Raw genomic sequence first — 17,555 nt, 5'->3', positions numbered from 1 at the left:
CGAGTGCTTGCTTTTGACCAATTTGTGACTGACGTTGTTTCATTTTACCTATAGTATGGCCTATAGAACAATGTAGAGTCACATGATAGTGGACAGAGTACAGTAGAGTTAGCAGAAGCCAACACGGTGATAGTATCTCGTTTATACTCCGGAGATGCATATAGTTACGTGTTACAAATAAAGACTTACTGTTCAACCACACAAGCCTCCAGACTTCTTTGTGGGACACAAAACAAACCCTTGCATCCTGGTAGCCACTCATGCTAAATTCAAAACTGAAGAAGCTGGAGTCAGACTCCAGAATCTCCAGACATGAAAATCTCAAGAAGCTGAAGCCATAACCTGACTACAGTGCTCCTGAAGTGAAGATCACCAAAAAAAAGAAGCCCCACTGCCAGACCTAATCAAATGCAGAGTCAAAGAACCTAATCAAATCACAAGAGGCTGAGCAAAATCTTGTAAAGAAAAATGTGGCTGGTAAAGGGTAGAAGGAGAATCCACTGTGCAACTGAAAAGTCAAACCTGATCCAACACGGAGTCAAAGGACCTATCTAGATCACAAAAGTAGTGAGCAAAATTCACTAAAAGGCTGAATTTAAAAATAAATATTCAGGGGATGCTAATCAGACAGAGTGGAGTGTTTAGTCAGTGGTCCTGATAGAATGCTGTAGCTCAGTCCAAAGTTGATGCCATTGCCAGATAATCACTCAGTTCGAATGATTGGGCGGGGGGGGAGAAGTTTTAAAACAGCAGCCAGAATCTAAATCACCTTCCTACTGATATTTTTCAGAACTAGCAACCAAAACTAATGAAATTCTTGAACTTCAATCCAATCTAAAGCATATGAAATATGAGATGAACAGCAAATCCAGACTTTAAAAGCAGAAAAGGAAAATTCTAAGAAACAGATTGCGGATCTAAAGACTGAACTGCATGATTCTCAGGAGCAGGCAGTGACTATGAAAAACCCCCCCGAAAGTGACTAAATGGCGAGCTAACATTGTTAAACTTGTGCAGGGTTCCCCTGATAACTATGCCAAATGCATTTAAGACTGTTCAATGACACCCCAACTGCTGTGGATCCCATTCCTGACACCAATCTGTAAGATTTTGGGTTTGGCAGCCAGAGTTATTTAAGAAAGGCAGTTGAGTATTTGCAAGTAATTCTAAGGTAGTTTATTAAGTTCATCAGCTGCCAAGACAGGAAAAGTATACAGCAGGTTACAGTTGGGAATGGTTCACTGATCCCATAGGATGGACAGACAGGTGACCCACTGTGTTGGCCTCAGTAGCAAGTGATAACAGCTTTCTGCTATTTAGTCGATGGATTGGAAAAATACCTTTGTCTTCCTCACTCTTCTCTGTGCGTCTTCTACCTGATGAAGAAGGCTGTGTGAGGAGAACTGCCTCCCCCCACTCCCCACCCCTATCTCCCAGCTTTCGTTAATATACTTTTAATTACACTTGTGTCAAGCACCGATTCAAACCCTTCTGACCAATGAATTCAGGACAGGTACTGTTAGACAGTCATGTCTTGTCCTTCAACCTTTATAAGACCCTTGTCAGGCCTCATTTGGAGTACTGTGCGCAGTTCTGGTCGCCTCACTATAGGAAAGACGTAGAAGCTATTGAAAGGGTACAGAGGAGATTTACAAGGATGTTGCCTGGACTGGGAGGCATACCTTATGAAGTTAGGTTGAGGGAGCTGGGACTCTTTTCCCTGGAGAGACGAAGGTTGAGAGGCGACCTGAAAGAAGTTTACAAAATGTTGAGAGGAATAGATAGGGTGGATTTTCAGAGGCTATTTCCCCGGGTTGAAATGGTCGCTACAAGAGGACACAGATTTAAGGTGCGGGGAGGAAAGTACAGAAGTGATGTTAGGGGTAAGTTTTTCACTCAGAGGGTGGTGAGTGAATGGAATTGGCTGCCGTCAGTGGTGGTGGAGGCGAACTCGCTGGGGTCTTTTAAAAGACTTCTGGATGAGTATATGGGGTTTAATGGGATTGGGAGTTATAGATAGGTCTATAGATTGGTAGGTGTTGATGTGATCGGTGCAACTTGTGGGCCGAAGGGCCTGTTTGTGCTGTAGTGTTCTATGTTCTAACCCAGCTTGGAATCATTTTTTTAATTACCTCCTGTTTGATGCCATTTGCTAAACATAAGGTACACAGAGAGCCCAAAGGATTCCTGCAGTTAGTTTAGCAGTGTTTGTAATCTCAATATGGTGAGCTCACTGATCTCAATGTGGGAAGCACCATTTTGTGACAGTTATCTCTACCTTGTCTTGCTCCTGCCTTCTTTGAATTATTTGTTAATTTTTCAAAGAGGGAATTAATGGTGCGCCTGTTAATTCCATTGGTGCTCAATATAATTCTAAAAAAAATTATTTCTTAAAGGTCCCTGTTTCTTTCGCCTCGGAATCAAGTTGCACACCAATCTAGGGGTAGAATTTTACATGTCCTGGGCAGGCATGCACCAGAAGCTCATACAATAGTGTGTGATGATATTAGGCACACACTGCGGCATCGTCCTGTACTTGCGCGATATTTCAGTCAGCAGACCCAGTCGCAGCACAGCAGCAAGCCTGCCAACAATTATGGGGCCAGTTGACCTATTGTGCCTGGAGGGGTTGTAGAGCTGTTTGGCAGTCTGACAGCTCTCCAAGACTGGACTCCCTTCCAAGGATGGATGGGAGTCCTGCCCACTCACAAGCAACACTCGAGTCAGCTTTGAATGATAGTGAGTTTCTGCAAATCAGCTAGAGCACAACTTCAGTTTTGTGGTGAGAAAGTATGCGGTGGAGTTGATTATAAATCACTGGATGCCCTGGGGAATGAGTCGCAATTGCTAGGAAAGCACCCGTCTACATTGTATGATTTATTGATGCAAGGGATAATAATATTGATTGTGTTTGGTAGAAACAAACTTCACAATCTATTTAGCATTTATTTGGTTAGACTTTGGCCTCCTTTTAAAATTTAAAATGAGGAGAAACCATTGGATCAAAGTTGTACAGGATTATGAAGGGCATGGACAGAGTGGATAAGCAGCAGTTGTTCCCCTTAGTCGAAGGGTCAGTCACAGGGGGACATAGGTTCAAGGTGAGGGGCAGGAAGTTTAGGGGGGATGTGAGGAAAAACTTTTTAACCCAGAGGATGCTGACGGTCTGGAATGCGCTGCCTGGGAAGATGGTAGATGTGGGTTGCCTCACATCCTTGTAAAAGTACCTGGATGAGCACCTAGCACGTCATAACATTCAGGGCTATGGGCCAAGTGCTGGTAAATTGAAGTAGGTGGGAGGTCAGGCAGTGGTTAACACTGCTGCCTCACAGCACTAGGGACTCAGGTTTGATCCTGGCTTGGGCCACAGTCATGCGGAGTCTGCTCATTTTCCACGCGTCTGTGTGGGTTTCCTCCGGATGCTCGGTTTCCTCCCACAGTCTGGAAGACGTGATGGTTAGGTGCATTGGCCGTGCTAAATTCTCCCTCAGTGTACCCAAACAGGCGCCAGAATATGGCAACCAGGAAATTTGCACAGTAACGGTCACGTGGGACATAGGTTTAAGGTGAGGGGTAGGAGCTTTAGGGGGAATGTAAGGAAAAATCTTTTTACCCAGAGGATGGTGACAGTCTGGAATGTGCTGTCTGGGAGCTTGGTATATGCGGGTCGCCTCACATCCTTCAAAAAGTACTTGAAAAAGCATTTGGCATGTCATAACATGCAAGGCTGTGGGCCAAGTGCTGGTAAATGGAATTAAGTGGGAAGTCAGGTGTCTCGTGTGCCTGTGCAGACTCAATGGGCCAAAGGGCCTCTTCTGCACTGTATAATTCTGAGATTCTAAAATGCTGCATATACTAAAAATCTGAAATAAAAAGAGGGGATATTGTGGTTGGTGTTATCCCTAAAGAGAAACAGAGTTAACTTTTCACTTTGATTCTGCATCAGAAAGGAGTTCTGATGAAAGGTCACTAACCTGAAACATTAGGTGGGATTTGACAGCCTTGTTCACCCCGAAAGCATAAAATCCCACCCAAGGTCAACTGACCTTCCCTTTGTCCGCCCCTCACCCGCTCCGATTCCTGTGGCGGGTGAGGTGGTAAAATTATGGCCATTAACTCTGCATCTCTTTCATTAATTGTTGCCTGACCTGCTGAGGCTACTGGACCAATTAAGACCATGTTGATGGGATTATGTGAAAGGGGTGCGAAGAAGCTGATGTAGAGCATAGCTCCAGTATGAACATGATGGGCAGAATGACCTGTTTCTGCGTGCAATACACTGCAATTCTTTTGAATTTACCAGATCTATTTGAAGGTCACAGAGTGAAGATTAAGCAGTAGCAGTTTCGGTCATGTAAAATAAACCAGAAAAGGCCAGAAATACTTAGGTCCTGCAGCACCTTTGGAAAGAGAAACCTTTTTGACCTCAGTTAGAATTGGAAAGGTTTGGAGATGTAACCGGTTTTATACAAGTACTGAATCACGGAAGGGGAGAAGCAAACAAGAGTGAAGGTTTATGATATGGTGGAAGGCAGAGGAACATACATAGGATATGGTTCAAGGTTAAAAGGGTTGTTAATGGGGCAAGTTTACTGTCTGGATAAAAATGGAAAAGTGGATCCAATGTGTTACGGACAGCATTTTTGAGTTCCTTTTGCAGTCTGATCAAGATGTTTGTATGTAAGGTGAATATTACATTACCCTGGAGTGTTATTTTTCTATTTTGAAATGAATTCTCACAGTAGGCTTTCTGGTGATTTTTAAAAATAAGCAAAGGTTATTTATTATCTCACACTTGCACTAGAAGTTTGAACACAAATATCTCAATCACTGAGTTAAAGCCATAATTATAAAAATGGAATCGGTAACTCAATCTTTCTGTCACTGCAGACCTGATGACAACTTAACTGATGTTCTTTTAGAAATAAAGGATTTTTATAAAGCTGTTAAGCCTATTGTAGATGAATAATCAGGAGCTTGGTTCTCAGATGGACTTTAAACCATAAATAGAATTGGCTCATCCACCTTACCTGTATGTCTTTGGACTCTGTAAGCTGGAACAAGTATTGTACTTTAACTGCATAGAAAGACTTTCAGTGAAGGTGGCTCAGCTGTTTCAGATATTTCTCCCATGCAGATTTACTTGGGCTGTATTATACTGCAGCCCCTGACAATTGATTTCAGCCACATGACTATTTCTGGAGTCCAGTCTACCACGATTTCAGTACCAGTTGACAACGATCATTGACTCCTCTCTCTCTCTGTCCCAATTTGAGCTCAAATATTCTCCTTTGTTAATATATGGCACTCTTGAGCTAACTGTCTAGAGATTTCATATTCCTCAAATATCAGTTCATCCTTGCGCAGTGGGACACTTAAACTTCACAGGTGGCTGGAAAGTACTCTTATTCATGTCCATGATTAAATATTGGCCACAGGATTCAGTACTGTTCCATAGTCAAATTAAGTTGTAGCCGTTTCAACAGATTTTGTGGCCATTTTCACAAAGGACGATCTGACAATCCATAATATCCAGTATCCTCATGCTTCTGCAGTGTACAGCTGTCATGACACAGTGTCTGCATTACAGAATTGGTATCATGGACCTACAGGGCCATTAAAAAGTGTAAAATAAATCTGTAACTTAAGATGTCTCCTCAGAGCTATGGGTCATAGTTTGAAGCTAAGGGGCAAACCTTTTAGAACTGAGGTGAGGATGGTGAGAGTGCGGAATTCACTACCACAGAATGTAGTTGAAGCCGAAACATCTGATATCAAGAAGAAATTAGATCTAGCTCTTGGGGCTAAAGGGATCAAGAGATCTGGGGGAAAAGGGGGGAAAGGATCAGGATATTGAATTCGATGATCGGCCTTAATCAAAATGAACGGTAGAGAAGGCTTGATGGGCCAATTAGCCTACTCCTGCTTCTAATTTCTATGTTTCTACGAGCTACCATACTGATATGTGGATTAAGCCATGTAATCTCTCAAGGACACACATTTAGTTTCTGATATTGACTCAGTGTGGTTTCAGCCAGGCACTGCATTGTAAAAACACAAATTTTCTTTGTCAAATCTGAAGACTTTGGCTACAGTTTGTGGATTGAACCATATTATCTCTCAAGGACAGAAATTTTTTTTTCTGATATTGACTCACTGGTTTTGGCCAGGTAATAAACAGAATGCATGGGACAAATGATCAGAATATTTGCAGATTACCCGAAAATTGGCAATGTGGTAAACAGCGAGAAGGAAAGCCCCAGATTACAGGGCAATTTAGACAGGCTAGTCAGATGGGCAGACCAGTGGCAAGTGGAATTTAATCCTGAAAAATGTGAGATAATGGGAGGGCTGACAATGCAAGGGTATCCACAATAAAATTAAGTTGCTAGGAAGTACAGAGGACCAGAGGGACCTTGAGGTGCATGCCCAAAGATCCTTGAAGGCAACAGGACAGGTAGATAAGGTAGTTAAGAGTTCGTGTGGGATAATTAGTAAGGAATTATGCCTTTATCAGTTAATGCATTGAATATAAGTTATGATGGAACTGTATAATATGCCTTAGCTAATGTACCGGATGCAGTTTTGTTCGCCACACAATAGGAAGGATGTGATTGCACTAGAAGGGGTGCAGAGAAGGTTCACCAGGAAGTTGCCTGAGCTGAAGTGTTTCACCTATGAAGAGAGGCTGCTTAGGCTGGGATTGTCCCCTTAAAACATAAAAGGCTGAGTGGGGCTCTAAGTGAAGTATACTGAATTAAGAAGCACATAAAAGGTGTTGCATATCTTGCACTCATGATTAGGAATGATTGAAGAGTGGATCAAGTGTGTTGTTGGAGGGTTAATGTTGAACGGAAAAGGGAGGATGTATTGGGTGGTGGTGTCATATCCAATGGTGGAAATAACTAATAATCTGTTGGATGTGGAAGCCAGTGAGTGGCATGTGAGGACATGGGGACATAGGAGCAGCAGTGGGCTCTGCAAGCCTTTAAGATATAATGAAATCCTACTGTGGTTCTGTGAAAGAGCGTAAGGGGTGAGAGAAGAATTTCAGGAAACGGAAAGAAAACAGCTGAAGATTGTGAAAAACATGCTGGGGGGAGTGCCTGGCTAAGGATGAAAATGGGACACACTGGAAACTGTGACATGGAAGATGATGTTGCCTTTTCCAATGTGGTGGAGAAACAAATAAATTTTCCTCTTCAAAAAAGCAATGAAATTTAAGGTTGTCTAATATCATAGAATCCCAACAGTGCATAAAGAAGCCATTTGGCCCAGCAAATGTGCACTGACTCTCCAAAAGAGCACCCCACCCAGGCCCTTCCCTTCACCCTATTCCCATAATTACGTGCATTTACGTGGTTAATCCATCCAGCAAACATATCTTTGGACATGGAGGTAATTTAACATGGCCAGTCCACCTAAACTGAAAATCTTTGGAGTGTGGGAGGAAACTGAAGCACCTGGAGGAAGCCCACGCAGACATGGGGAGAATGCACAAACTCCACAAAGACAGCCCAAGGCCAGAATTGAACCTGAGTCCCTGGCGCTGTGAGGCAGCATTGCTAATCACTGTGCCACTGTGCTGCCTGTGTCTTGGCTGGAATTCGTTGGCCATTCATGCCAACGGGATTCTCTCATCCCGCTGGCAGCACACGCCCTGCTTTGAGTTTCCCAGCAGCGTGGGGTGTATTCAATGGGAATCCCCACTGACAGTGGTGGGGCGAGAGGATGCTGCCACCAGCGAATGACGCGCCATATCTCGCCCGTGAGAAACATACTTATCTTGCTAATGTTGAGCCTCCTGCGGAAAGGTAGCACATGATGCGCACTGGTTTTCCAACTGGTGAGTGCGAACCCTGTTATCACAATTAAATTTTGTCTGTGATATTGCTTCCCTTGTTCATCCAGTCCAAATTGCCCGGTATAAGGCAGCACCTGAAATGACTTTCGAGTTGCAAGACAAAAGCCCCCAAATTGTTCCTGGGAAGCTGCAAGCAATAAGAAGGGTGTGTGTGTGACAGTGACTGATGCTTTTGGAAGAGGAGTGTTAGCACTATAATAATTGATATTGGGAGGGGTTCTGCATGTGGAATTTTAAACTCTGATATTTTTTGTGATGATTTTCAATTTGCATAAATGTACTTTTTTGCTGCTTACCACTGTCATTTGAGTAATGTGGAAAGCACGAGAACTGATGATGAATTTGGCTGGCCTTTGGACATGTGTATTTGCATTCTTGTGTACCGATTTAGCTTATTTTCCCCCAGAAATCTCATCCAACCCGTTCTACGAATTATGTGATAGCAATTTTAGAATGTTCTTTAATGCTTTTTCCCATTCCACAGAGTTAATCTGATTTCATTTTCTAAAATTTAAATTTGTAGTGTAAACCTATTAAGTTATTTAATTGAAATCAACTGAGATTAGGTCCTATGAGGGCAGAGTTGGTATGAACTCTGTGGAGATCAGAAAGATTGCTGGTTCACCTTATTTTCCATGTTGTTCTTGTCTGTTCGTAGCCAAAGCAATGGTGAATCTAATGGTTTTGTAGACATAGAGTTGGATTTAAAATGGGGCCTGAACTGCAGTCCACATTGTATGCCAGTACATGATCTAGACTCATACAGGAGAAATAGCTCATTGACTGAGCTATGAGAGGGTTGAGAGTATTTAAGACACCAAGTCCTTCCTAGGCCTGAAATTCTGTGGAATCTGGTTGTCATCCTCTCTTAGTTTCCTACCTCAGAAGTCTGTCCGAACTTCCAACTTGGGCAGGGTTGGATTGCACACTGCTGAGGGCTTTCTGTCAAAGTCTGCAGCATAGAGGTGCTTTGTAGCTGGCTGCCTCCATGAAGTTTGCTCTGTCATCCGTGTTCCTGATTTGCAATTCATCCTCATGACAGAGTAATCGTGCTAGAGACAAAGTTCAGGCATTTTGGCCAACGATATAGAATAGGAAAATTTCAATATCCTCCCAGCCGATTGATCTTTCGGTTTTGGGGGAAGTTAGTTCTTTTGGGACTTCCCCAAGCTAGCATAATGTTGATAGCTGCTGTCCAGTCGAACTGAAGTAGGTTTGGACTGAGCTGTTTTTTTTCTCATTTGCTGGCCGTATAGTGTCTGTAAATTTTGATGTCACGACTGGTCAAGACGAAAACTGTTCCAAGATGGATCCTGAAGTTGAAGTACAATCAAATTGTTCAGAGGTAAGTCAGATTTTTCATTTTTCATTTTCAAAGATTTATACTTCAACAGAGAAATAAAGTGAAAAATATACCTCCCTGTCAGTTGACCTAATGTTTCAAATGCTTTATCATTTTTCAGAAGTCCTGACAGATTTGCTCAGTACTTTTCCTCTTGATCACAAGATTTTCTTTTTCCCTCTACTTAACATCACCATTCTCTGTCCTGACCTCAGCCTATCTGCTCGCAAAATCTCGATCAGACGTTTGTCACCTCCAGACTTGAGTAAACCAGTGCTTTGCCGGACAGCCTTTTCAATCCTCCTTAAACTTCAGCTCATCCAGTCTTGGAACAAGCTTGATTTAACATCACCTCTGTGCTCATTGACCTCCATCTAATTTTAGTCTGTTAACGTTTCCAGTTCAAAATTCTCATCCAAGTATTTAAATTTCTTCACTTCTCCTGACCTTTGTAACCTTTTTCAGTTTTACAGCCCTCCCAATATTCTTCTGTCCCTCCAGCTTTGGCCTCTTGCACATGCTCACTTTCCTGTCTTGTTGGCTGCACATTCAACAGTCTAGACTTTACAATTTTGGAACTTCCTCTCTAAACCTTTCTGCCAAGCCACCTACTTCTCTCTTTTCTAGATCCTTCATAAATATCTATTGCTTCAACTAAGCTTTTAGTTCCCCACCTATTATCTCCTCTTGTTCAGCATAACTTTTTCCGATTATGATTTCATAGAATCATAGAATCCCTACAGTGCAGAAGGAAACCATTCGGCCCATCAAGTATGCACCGACCACAATCCCACCCGGGCCTTATCCCCATAACCCAATGCATTTACCCTAGCTAGTCCCCAACACTAAAGGGCAATTTACCATGGCCAATCCACCTAACCCGCACATCTTTTAGACTGTGGGAGGAAACCGGAGCACCCAGAGGAAACCCGTGCAGATTTTATGAAGTGTCTTTGCATATTTTTCTGTTAAAAGTGCTATTTAGTTCCAAGTTGCTGTTGCAATAGAGTACATTATTTTGTAGTTTCTTGTGCTGCTAATCAATTTATAAGATTAGTATGGAATTGAAAAACATATTTTTATATTGAAAGTACTTTCATCCTATTCTTAAAAAAAATGAGGACAGCTATATTAACTGACCTTAATGTATTTTCTAAGGCGGAGAGTGACAATGTGAAAGGATTATCCACAAGTAATTCAATTGACATAAACCAGAAGCTTGGGTTCTTTGCTCCAATGAGTACTGATGAAAAGATTAAGCAATTCCGAATCGTCCTCGCATCTGTACTGGTAAATGACTTGGTGAGTATAAGTGTGAGACCAAAAGAATCATTTTCGCACATTGCACTGTGCACAGCACTGCCAAGAGATTATAATAAAATGAAACTGAAAGAGTTTGATTCTTAGTAACCAAGACAGGCTATTTTATCATTGCAATGCCTCTTGAAACTTGTCACTGGAGAAGGCCTATGGAAATCAGTGCCAAGTATAGGAAACTTTTACATAAGGAAAATGTTGGAAACATGGAACCAGATTTTCATGGGGAGATGGGGCTAATCCTGTGTCTCAAGATCAGCAGCAGATAGGGTCGTCAGGCCCAAGGTGGAAACAAGTTCAGTGGGGCAAGTCCAGTACAGGTCAAAAGGCCCGGCTCCATTCTCAAAACGTCTCAGCTAAGTGATGTACAGTTGAACTTTCTTGTGGCTTTAAACCATGATCCTGACTTGTACTACACCACTGTTGCTTCATTGGCACTGTACTAAAATCCTGGCACTTCCTTTCTAACAGCACTATGGATGTAGCTACACCATGTGGAATTCTTGCATGCTTGAAGCTTCCCTTGTAACTAGGAGTTTCTGGGTCTGCTTTAATCAAAGCAGCATGCAGCTTATATGATTTTTAAATTTGTAAATATTAACCCTTTCACCACTTGAGGGTTTACCCAGCAACTGCCCAGAAGTACTAATTTCCTCAGACAATTGCACTGGGCTGGAACCATCCGACAGAAGTGACTTTAGATGGTTTTGCTACCCTGAGTTAAGAGTTAGAAGGATAAAAATTGCTTGTAACTCCAGAGTAACTATTTTAAACACCCAGGTCCGGCCTTACACAGGGCACCCCAACATACACGCCCCCTCCCCTGGGACCTACCACAACACCCCCACCCTCTGGCCCCCCCCCCCCCAAATATACCACAACTTTTGCTCGAAGGATATATATATAAAAATATTGGGTGAATCGAGAGTAATGCTTTCATCACATGGCTTCATATTAACACCTGCTTAAAGATTTGCTTGGACAAGACAATGGAGACCAACCAATTTTTACCACAAGGATGCTGAGGCCAAGAAAAAAATGAAGTTTTTTGGCTCAGTGTGGCTCAATGATGATACTGCATCACATTCAGAAGATGGTGGGTTCATGTCCCAATCTGGAAACTTCAGCACATGGGCTGACACTTTAGGCATGCACTCAGGAATTATTGAACTGCAACCCTGCCTACCCTCACGGGGGGATCACAAAGATCCAATGATTCAAAGAACAGCTTCCTGTGTTTCCTAACCAATATTTATTAGTAAAGCAGTTTGATTGGTCTTTATCTCATTGTTACTTGTAGGAACTTACTGTGTGCAAATTGGCTGCTGAATTTCCTATATTACAACTGTAAGTATACTTGAAAAGAACTTTGTTGGATATCCTGCACATGTACTATGCTACATAAATTATTTTCATACAGAAACTATAATTTAATTCTGTATTTCTATGTTCCTTGCTCTTAGGTGCGGCAGATAACTGAAGTACAATATCTCTTGCTGTTGCATTGTTTTGTTATGGCTCTCTGTTCCAGAGGTCAAGCACAGGTACATCATTTTCCCATTAATATTTGTTTGAAGTTATTGTGGCTTATCCATCAGCAAACCGCCATTTGAAATCCAAATACTTTGTTTTATCACATTCAATGTTTTAAGAGAGTTTAAACATAGAGTAGCCAATCTGTGAACGTTTATACCAGCTTATGAGATAAATTGTATCACCATGTGACAGCAATATATACATAAAATACATCCTCTAGTGTAAACACAAAATGTTGCGGGGCATTGAGTGTTAGGACACAAGTGAAGGCTGAAAAGAAAGACTGAAGGACTGAAATTATCAACTCAAAACTTCACCTCTGATGTGGATTTTGCCCTGATGAAGGTCATAATGAAACAGAGGAAGCTGAAGCTTTAAAGAGGGATTTCCAGAGTCTAACACTCAGAGCGTTGATGGTACAATCAGTAATAATGGGAGAAGGAAAGGATGCTCAAGAGGTCAGTGTTTCAGGGGTTGAGGTAGGACGTTGTTGGAGAAGGAAGCAAGGTGATGAGATCATGAAGCAAATTAAATTTGAAGATGAGAATTCTAAATTGAGCGTAGAGTTTCAAATAAGTTGAAGATTACGGAGGAAGGCAGGCCAGCCGGGAAAACATTAAGAATAATTCAGCCTGGGCAATACAAAAACATTCCAGTGATCTCCCTACTATTTCCCATCCTCTGTACATTCCAGTTCATTTAAAATTCTGCTGCTCACATCCCCACCTCGCACTCATTCCCCATCACCACCATGCTCACTGAGTTAAATTGGCCTCCTCCCCAACAGTTTAAAATTTTAAATTGTGCCTCAGTTTAAAATTCTCATCTGTGTGTTCAAACCTTTCCAAGGCTTTGCCCTTCGATTCTCTGTAACCTGCTACAAGCCTTCCAAGAATCTAATGTTTGTCAAATTCTGGACTTTTGAGCATCCCTATTTACTTCGCCTTACAATTGAAAACTGTCTTTGGCTATCAAGGCCCCAGGTACCAAAATTTGCGAGTCTATACATCTTATTTGAGTTTTTTGAGAAGGTGACCAAAGAGGTGGATGGGGGTAAGGCAGTTGACGTGGTATACATGGATTTTAGTAAGGCGTTCGATAAGGTTCACCATGGTAGGCTTCTGCAGAAAATGCAGATGTATGGGATTGTGGGTAATCTAGGAAGTTGGATCAGGAATTGGCTATCAGATAGGAGACAGAGGGTGGTGGTGGATGGTAAATATTCATCATGGAGTGCAGTTACGAGTGGTGTGCCTCAGGGATCTGTTTTGGGGCCACTGTTGTTTGTAATTTTTATTAATGATCTGGATGAGGGTATAGTTGGGTGGATTAGTAAATTTGCTGATGACACCAAAGTTGGAGGTGTGGTAGATTGTGAGGAAGGGTGTCATAGTCTGCAGGGAGACTTAGATAGGTTGCAGAGCTGGGCCGAGAGGTGGCAGATGGAATTTAATGCGGAGAAGTGTGAGGTAATTCACTTTGGTAGGAGCAACAGATGTGTCGAGTATAGGGCTAACGGGAGGACTTTGAATAGTGTGGATGAACAGAGGGATCTAGGTGTGTGTGTACATAGATCCCTGAAAGTTGGGAATCAAGTAGATAAGGTTGTCAAGAAGGCGTACGGTGTCTTGGCGTTTATTGGTAGGGGGATTGAATTTAGGAGTCGCAGTGTAATGTTGCAACTGTACACTACTCTAGTGCGGCCGCACTTGGAGTACTGTGTGCAGTTCTGGTCCCCGCATTACAAGAAGGATGTGGAGGCGTTGGAGAGGGTGCAGAGGAGGTTTACTAGGATGTTGCCTGGTATGGTGGGGAGGTCCTATGAGGAGAGACTGAGGGATCTAGGGTTGTTTTCGTTGGAAAGAAGGCGGCTAAGAGGGGATCTTATTGAAACATATAAGATGATTAGAGGTTTAGATAGGGTGGATAGTGATAGCCTTTTTCCTCGGATGGAGAAAGCTAGCACGAGGGGGCATGGCTTTAAATTAAGGGGGGGTAGCTACAGGACGGATGTCAGGGGTAGGTTCTTTACCCAGCGGGTGGTGAGGGATTGGAATGCCCTGCCTGCTGCAGTTGTAAATGCGTCTAGTTTGGGGGCGTTTAAGAGATCTCTGGATAGGTTTATGGACGAAAAGGGATTGGTATAGGCTAGTGGGTCATTGTTTTTGTAACTGGTCGGCGCAACATCGTGGGCCGAAGGGCCTGTTCTGCGCTGTAATGTTCTATGTTCTATGTTTTGTATGTTCTTTTCCCCCTGTCAATATGACTTTTAAAACTATCTCTGACCAAGCTTCTGGTTACTTGTCCCTCATAATACAGTTTGTAATATTAATTAAGGGGAAATTAAATTTTAACAGATCCTCCAAACTTGTTTTCTTTATACAGTGGCGCCCATGAAAATGTTTTTTATTTACTGATTTTAGTTTTGTCATATCAGTGGAGAGATGGAGGTCCGCCAGATATAATGTCAATTTTCCACTTAACATTTTTCTGAAAGTGCCATCTCCCACAAATATGGAAGATGATTTAGTAGTTTGTTTACTGGATATCTAACAGTGGGCAATAAGTAGATTCTTGCCAACACTGTACACATCTTTGGATTGATGTGCCTGCAAACTACTGTTCCTCTGTATCTCTATATCAGAACTGGAATGTTGGGATAAAGAAAGCAGGGTAGTGTGGATAGAAGCAAGAGGTCTATAAAATGATATAGCATAGGAGGTGGCCATTGTGTCCATTGTGCCTCTGTTAGATCTTTGCCAGATCTATTCAATTTGTCTTTCCTCACCTGCTCTTTTCCCATAATCCTATGCATTTTTCCCTGAGTATTTATCCCATTTGCTTTTGAAATGACTACCAAAACTGTTGAGGCAGTGCATTCTGATTCACAACAACTTGTTGTGAACAGAATAATATGTTATTTATTCTCATGTCCTCTCATACCAACCCTTGTGTCACCCACTCATGGTTTGAACAGGTAATTTCAAATTTCTTTACTGTTAAGGCAAACAATCCCAGCTTCTCCAGTCTTTCCAAATAATTGAAGTCCCTCAGCCTTGCTGATAAATATGTTTTGCACCTTTTCTAAGACTTCAACATCTTTCCAAAAGTTCATGGTCACACTATTGTAGCTTGTTCAACGTAGCAGTAATGTTTCAGCAACATTAGTTGCCATGCACTGTATTGCAGCAAACCCCATGATGCAGACAACCGTATTCTTTTTGAAGAGCTTGCAAGATGCAGTTGTCCTTATTATATCTTCTGTTTTGTGCCACTTTGTTCTGCAAGAGAAATAGAATAGTCTGTTGCATGATTTTTGTGTCATGTGCCTGCCGTAGCTAAAAGTATGCAGAGACAACGAAAGGCTGGCAGTGCTGGAAGATATGTACTGGTGACGTGTGATATCTGGTTGTAAGAGGAGAGTCCTGAGTGCCAGAGGCTGCTGATGGCTGAATGATGGAAATGTGATGCATTGAGCAGGGTGGGAAGCTGTGGAGCAGCAGGGTAGGAAATGCCATGTGAAGATGCTTTCACTGATGTTGACCATCTGTGCAAGGTCATTAGACTTCTAATATCAATTAACAGATATTGATAATTAACCACTTGCTCGCGATTCCTCTGAAGGTTGACCTTGAAGGCCTTCTGCTCCCCAGCAAAATCATACTGTCTCTCCTCTTGTTCCCCACATGTTCACCTCCACTAAGGTCTCCAATGCTGCATCTGTAACTCTGAAGCACCCCCCACTTTGCCCTGCTGTTCCATTTGCCTTGTTTAGAATTGCAGCAAGATATTCAGCTATAGCCTCCTACCATTCAGGGTAGTTTACCTTTAAGAGGCATCTTTAAGGACAGATGTTTGGCTCTCAGCACAGCACTGTTCAGCCCCCTAAAGAACATAAGAAATAGGAGCAGGAGTAGGCCATCTAGCCCTTCGAACCTGCCCCGCCATTCAATAAGATCATGGCTGATCTGTCGTGGCTCAGTTCCACATTCCCGCCCTCTCCCCATAACCCTTAATCCCCTCTCTTTATCAAAAACCCATCAACCCGTGTCTTAAAAATATTTAGCGAGGTAGCCTCCACCACTTCAACGGGCAGAGAATTCCAGAGATTCACCACCCTTTGAGTGAAGAAGTTCCTCCTCAACTCCGTTCTAAACCGCCCCCCCTTTATCTTGAGACTGTGCCCCCTAGTCCTACTATCCTTTCTGAGCGGGAAGAGTCTCTCCACCTCTATCCTATCCATCCCATTCATCATCTTATACGTCTCAATGAGATCTCCCCTCATTCTTCTAAACTCTAACGAGTACAAGCCTAATTTATTCAGCCTCTCCTCATAGCTCAACCCTCTCAACTCCGGCATCAGCCTAGTAAACCTCCTCTGCACTCCCTCCAAGGCCAAAATATCCTTGCGTAAGTACGGCGCCCAAAACTGCACACAGTACTCCAGCTGCGGCCTCACCAAAGCCCTATACAGCCGCAGCAAGACCTCCCTACTTTTATATTCAATCCCCCTCGCTATGAAGGCCAGCATCCCATTTGCCTTCCTGACCACCTGCTGCACCTGCAGGCTGGGTTTTTGCGACTCATGCACAAGGACCCCGAGGTCCCTCTGCACTGTCGCCTGCTGCAGTTTTTCGCCACGTAAGTAATAATCCTTCCTACCAAAGTGGACCATCTCACACTTGCCAACATTAAATTCCATTTGCCATTTCCTGGCCCATTCGCCCAGCCTATCTAGATCCTTCTGCAGACTCTCCACACCCTCCGCACAATTTGCCGTTCCACCAATCTTGGTGTCATCAGCAAATTTCGACACCCTACACTCGGTTCCCTCCTCCAGATCATCTATATAAATGGTAAATAGCAGAGGCCCCAGCACCAACCCCTGGGGCACTCCACCAGTCACCATCCGCTAATCCGAATAGCACCCATTGACCCCCACTCTCTGCCTCCTATTTGACAACCAATCCTCTATCCATGCTAACACCCTATCCCCAACTCCATGTCCCCTGACCTTCTGCAATAACCTCTTGTGAGGTACCTTGTCAAACGCCTTCTGAAAATCAAGAAACACCACATCCACCGGCTCTCCTCTATCCACCGCCCTAGACACATCCTCATAGAACTCCAGTAAATTTGTCAGACACGACTTCCCCTTAACAAAACCGTGCTGCGTCTGCTGTATCAAGCAGTTCCCCTCATGATGCCTCGCTATTTCCTCCTTGATGACGGATTCTAACATTTTACCTACAACAAACGTTAAACTAACCGGCCTATAATTCCCTGCCTTTTGCCTGGCACCCTTCTTAAACAACGGCGTAACATTAGCCGTTTTCCAATCTTCCGGCACTTCCCCGGAATCCAGCGACGTCTGGAAAATAACCACCAAGGCATCCACTATCACCTCCGCCATTTCTTTCAGAACCCTTGGATGCATTCCATCCGGTCCTGGGGACTTGTCCACAATCAGTTTCCCCCCCAGTCTGTCGAGCACCG

At 43.0% G+C, this 17,555-nt stretch overlaps 1 protein-coding gene across 5 annotated transcripts in view; it reads left to right on the top strand.

Moving 5' to 3' along the window:
• Positions 1-17,555, top strand: part of LOC145353107 (E3 ubiquitin-protein ligase DZIP3-like) — a 162,553-nt gene that overhangs the window by 14,887 nt on the left and 130,111 nt on the right. For all 5 annotated transcript variants that reach the window (XM_080203475.1, XM_080203474.1, XM_080203473.1 and 2 more), the window contains exons 2-4: positions 9,121-9,209; positions 10,365-10,508; positions 11,987-12,067. In XM_080203475.1, coding sequence (XP_080059601.1) covers positions 9,121-9,209; positions 10,365-10,508; positions 11,987-12,067 — 314 coding nt within the window. The remainder of the gene's footprint in view (positions 1-9,120; positions 9,210-10,364; positions 10,509-11,986; positions 12,068-17,555) is intronic.

This window comes from Carcharhinus amblyrhynchos, chromosome 15, assembly GCF_965287045.1.
Source record: "Carcharhinus amblyrhynchos chromosome 15, sCarAmb.v2.hapA, whole genome shotgun sequence".
Taxonomy (NCBI): domain Eukaryota; kingdom Metazoa; phylum Chordata; class Chondrichthyes; order Carcharhiniformes; family Carcharhinidae; genus Carcharhinus; species Carcharhinus amblyrhynchos.
This window is presented reverse-complemented; position numbering and strand designations above follow the sequence as displayed.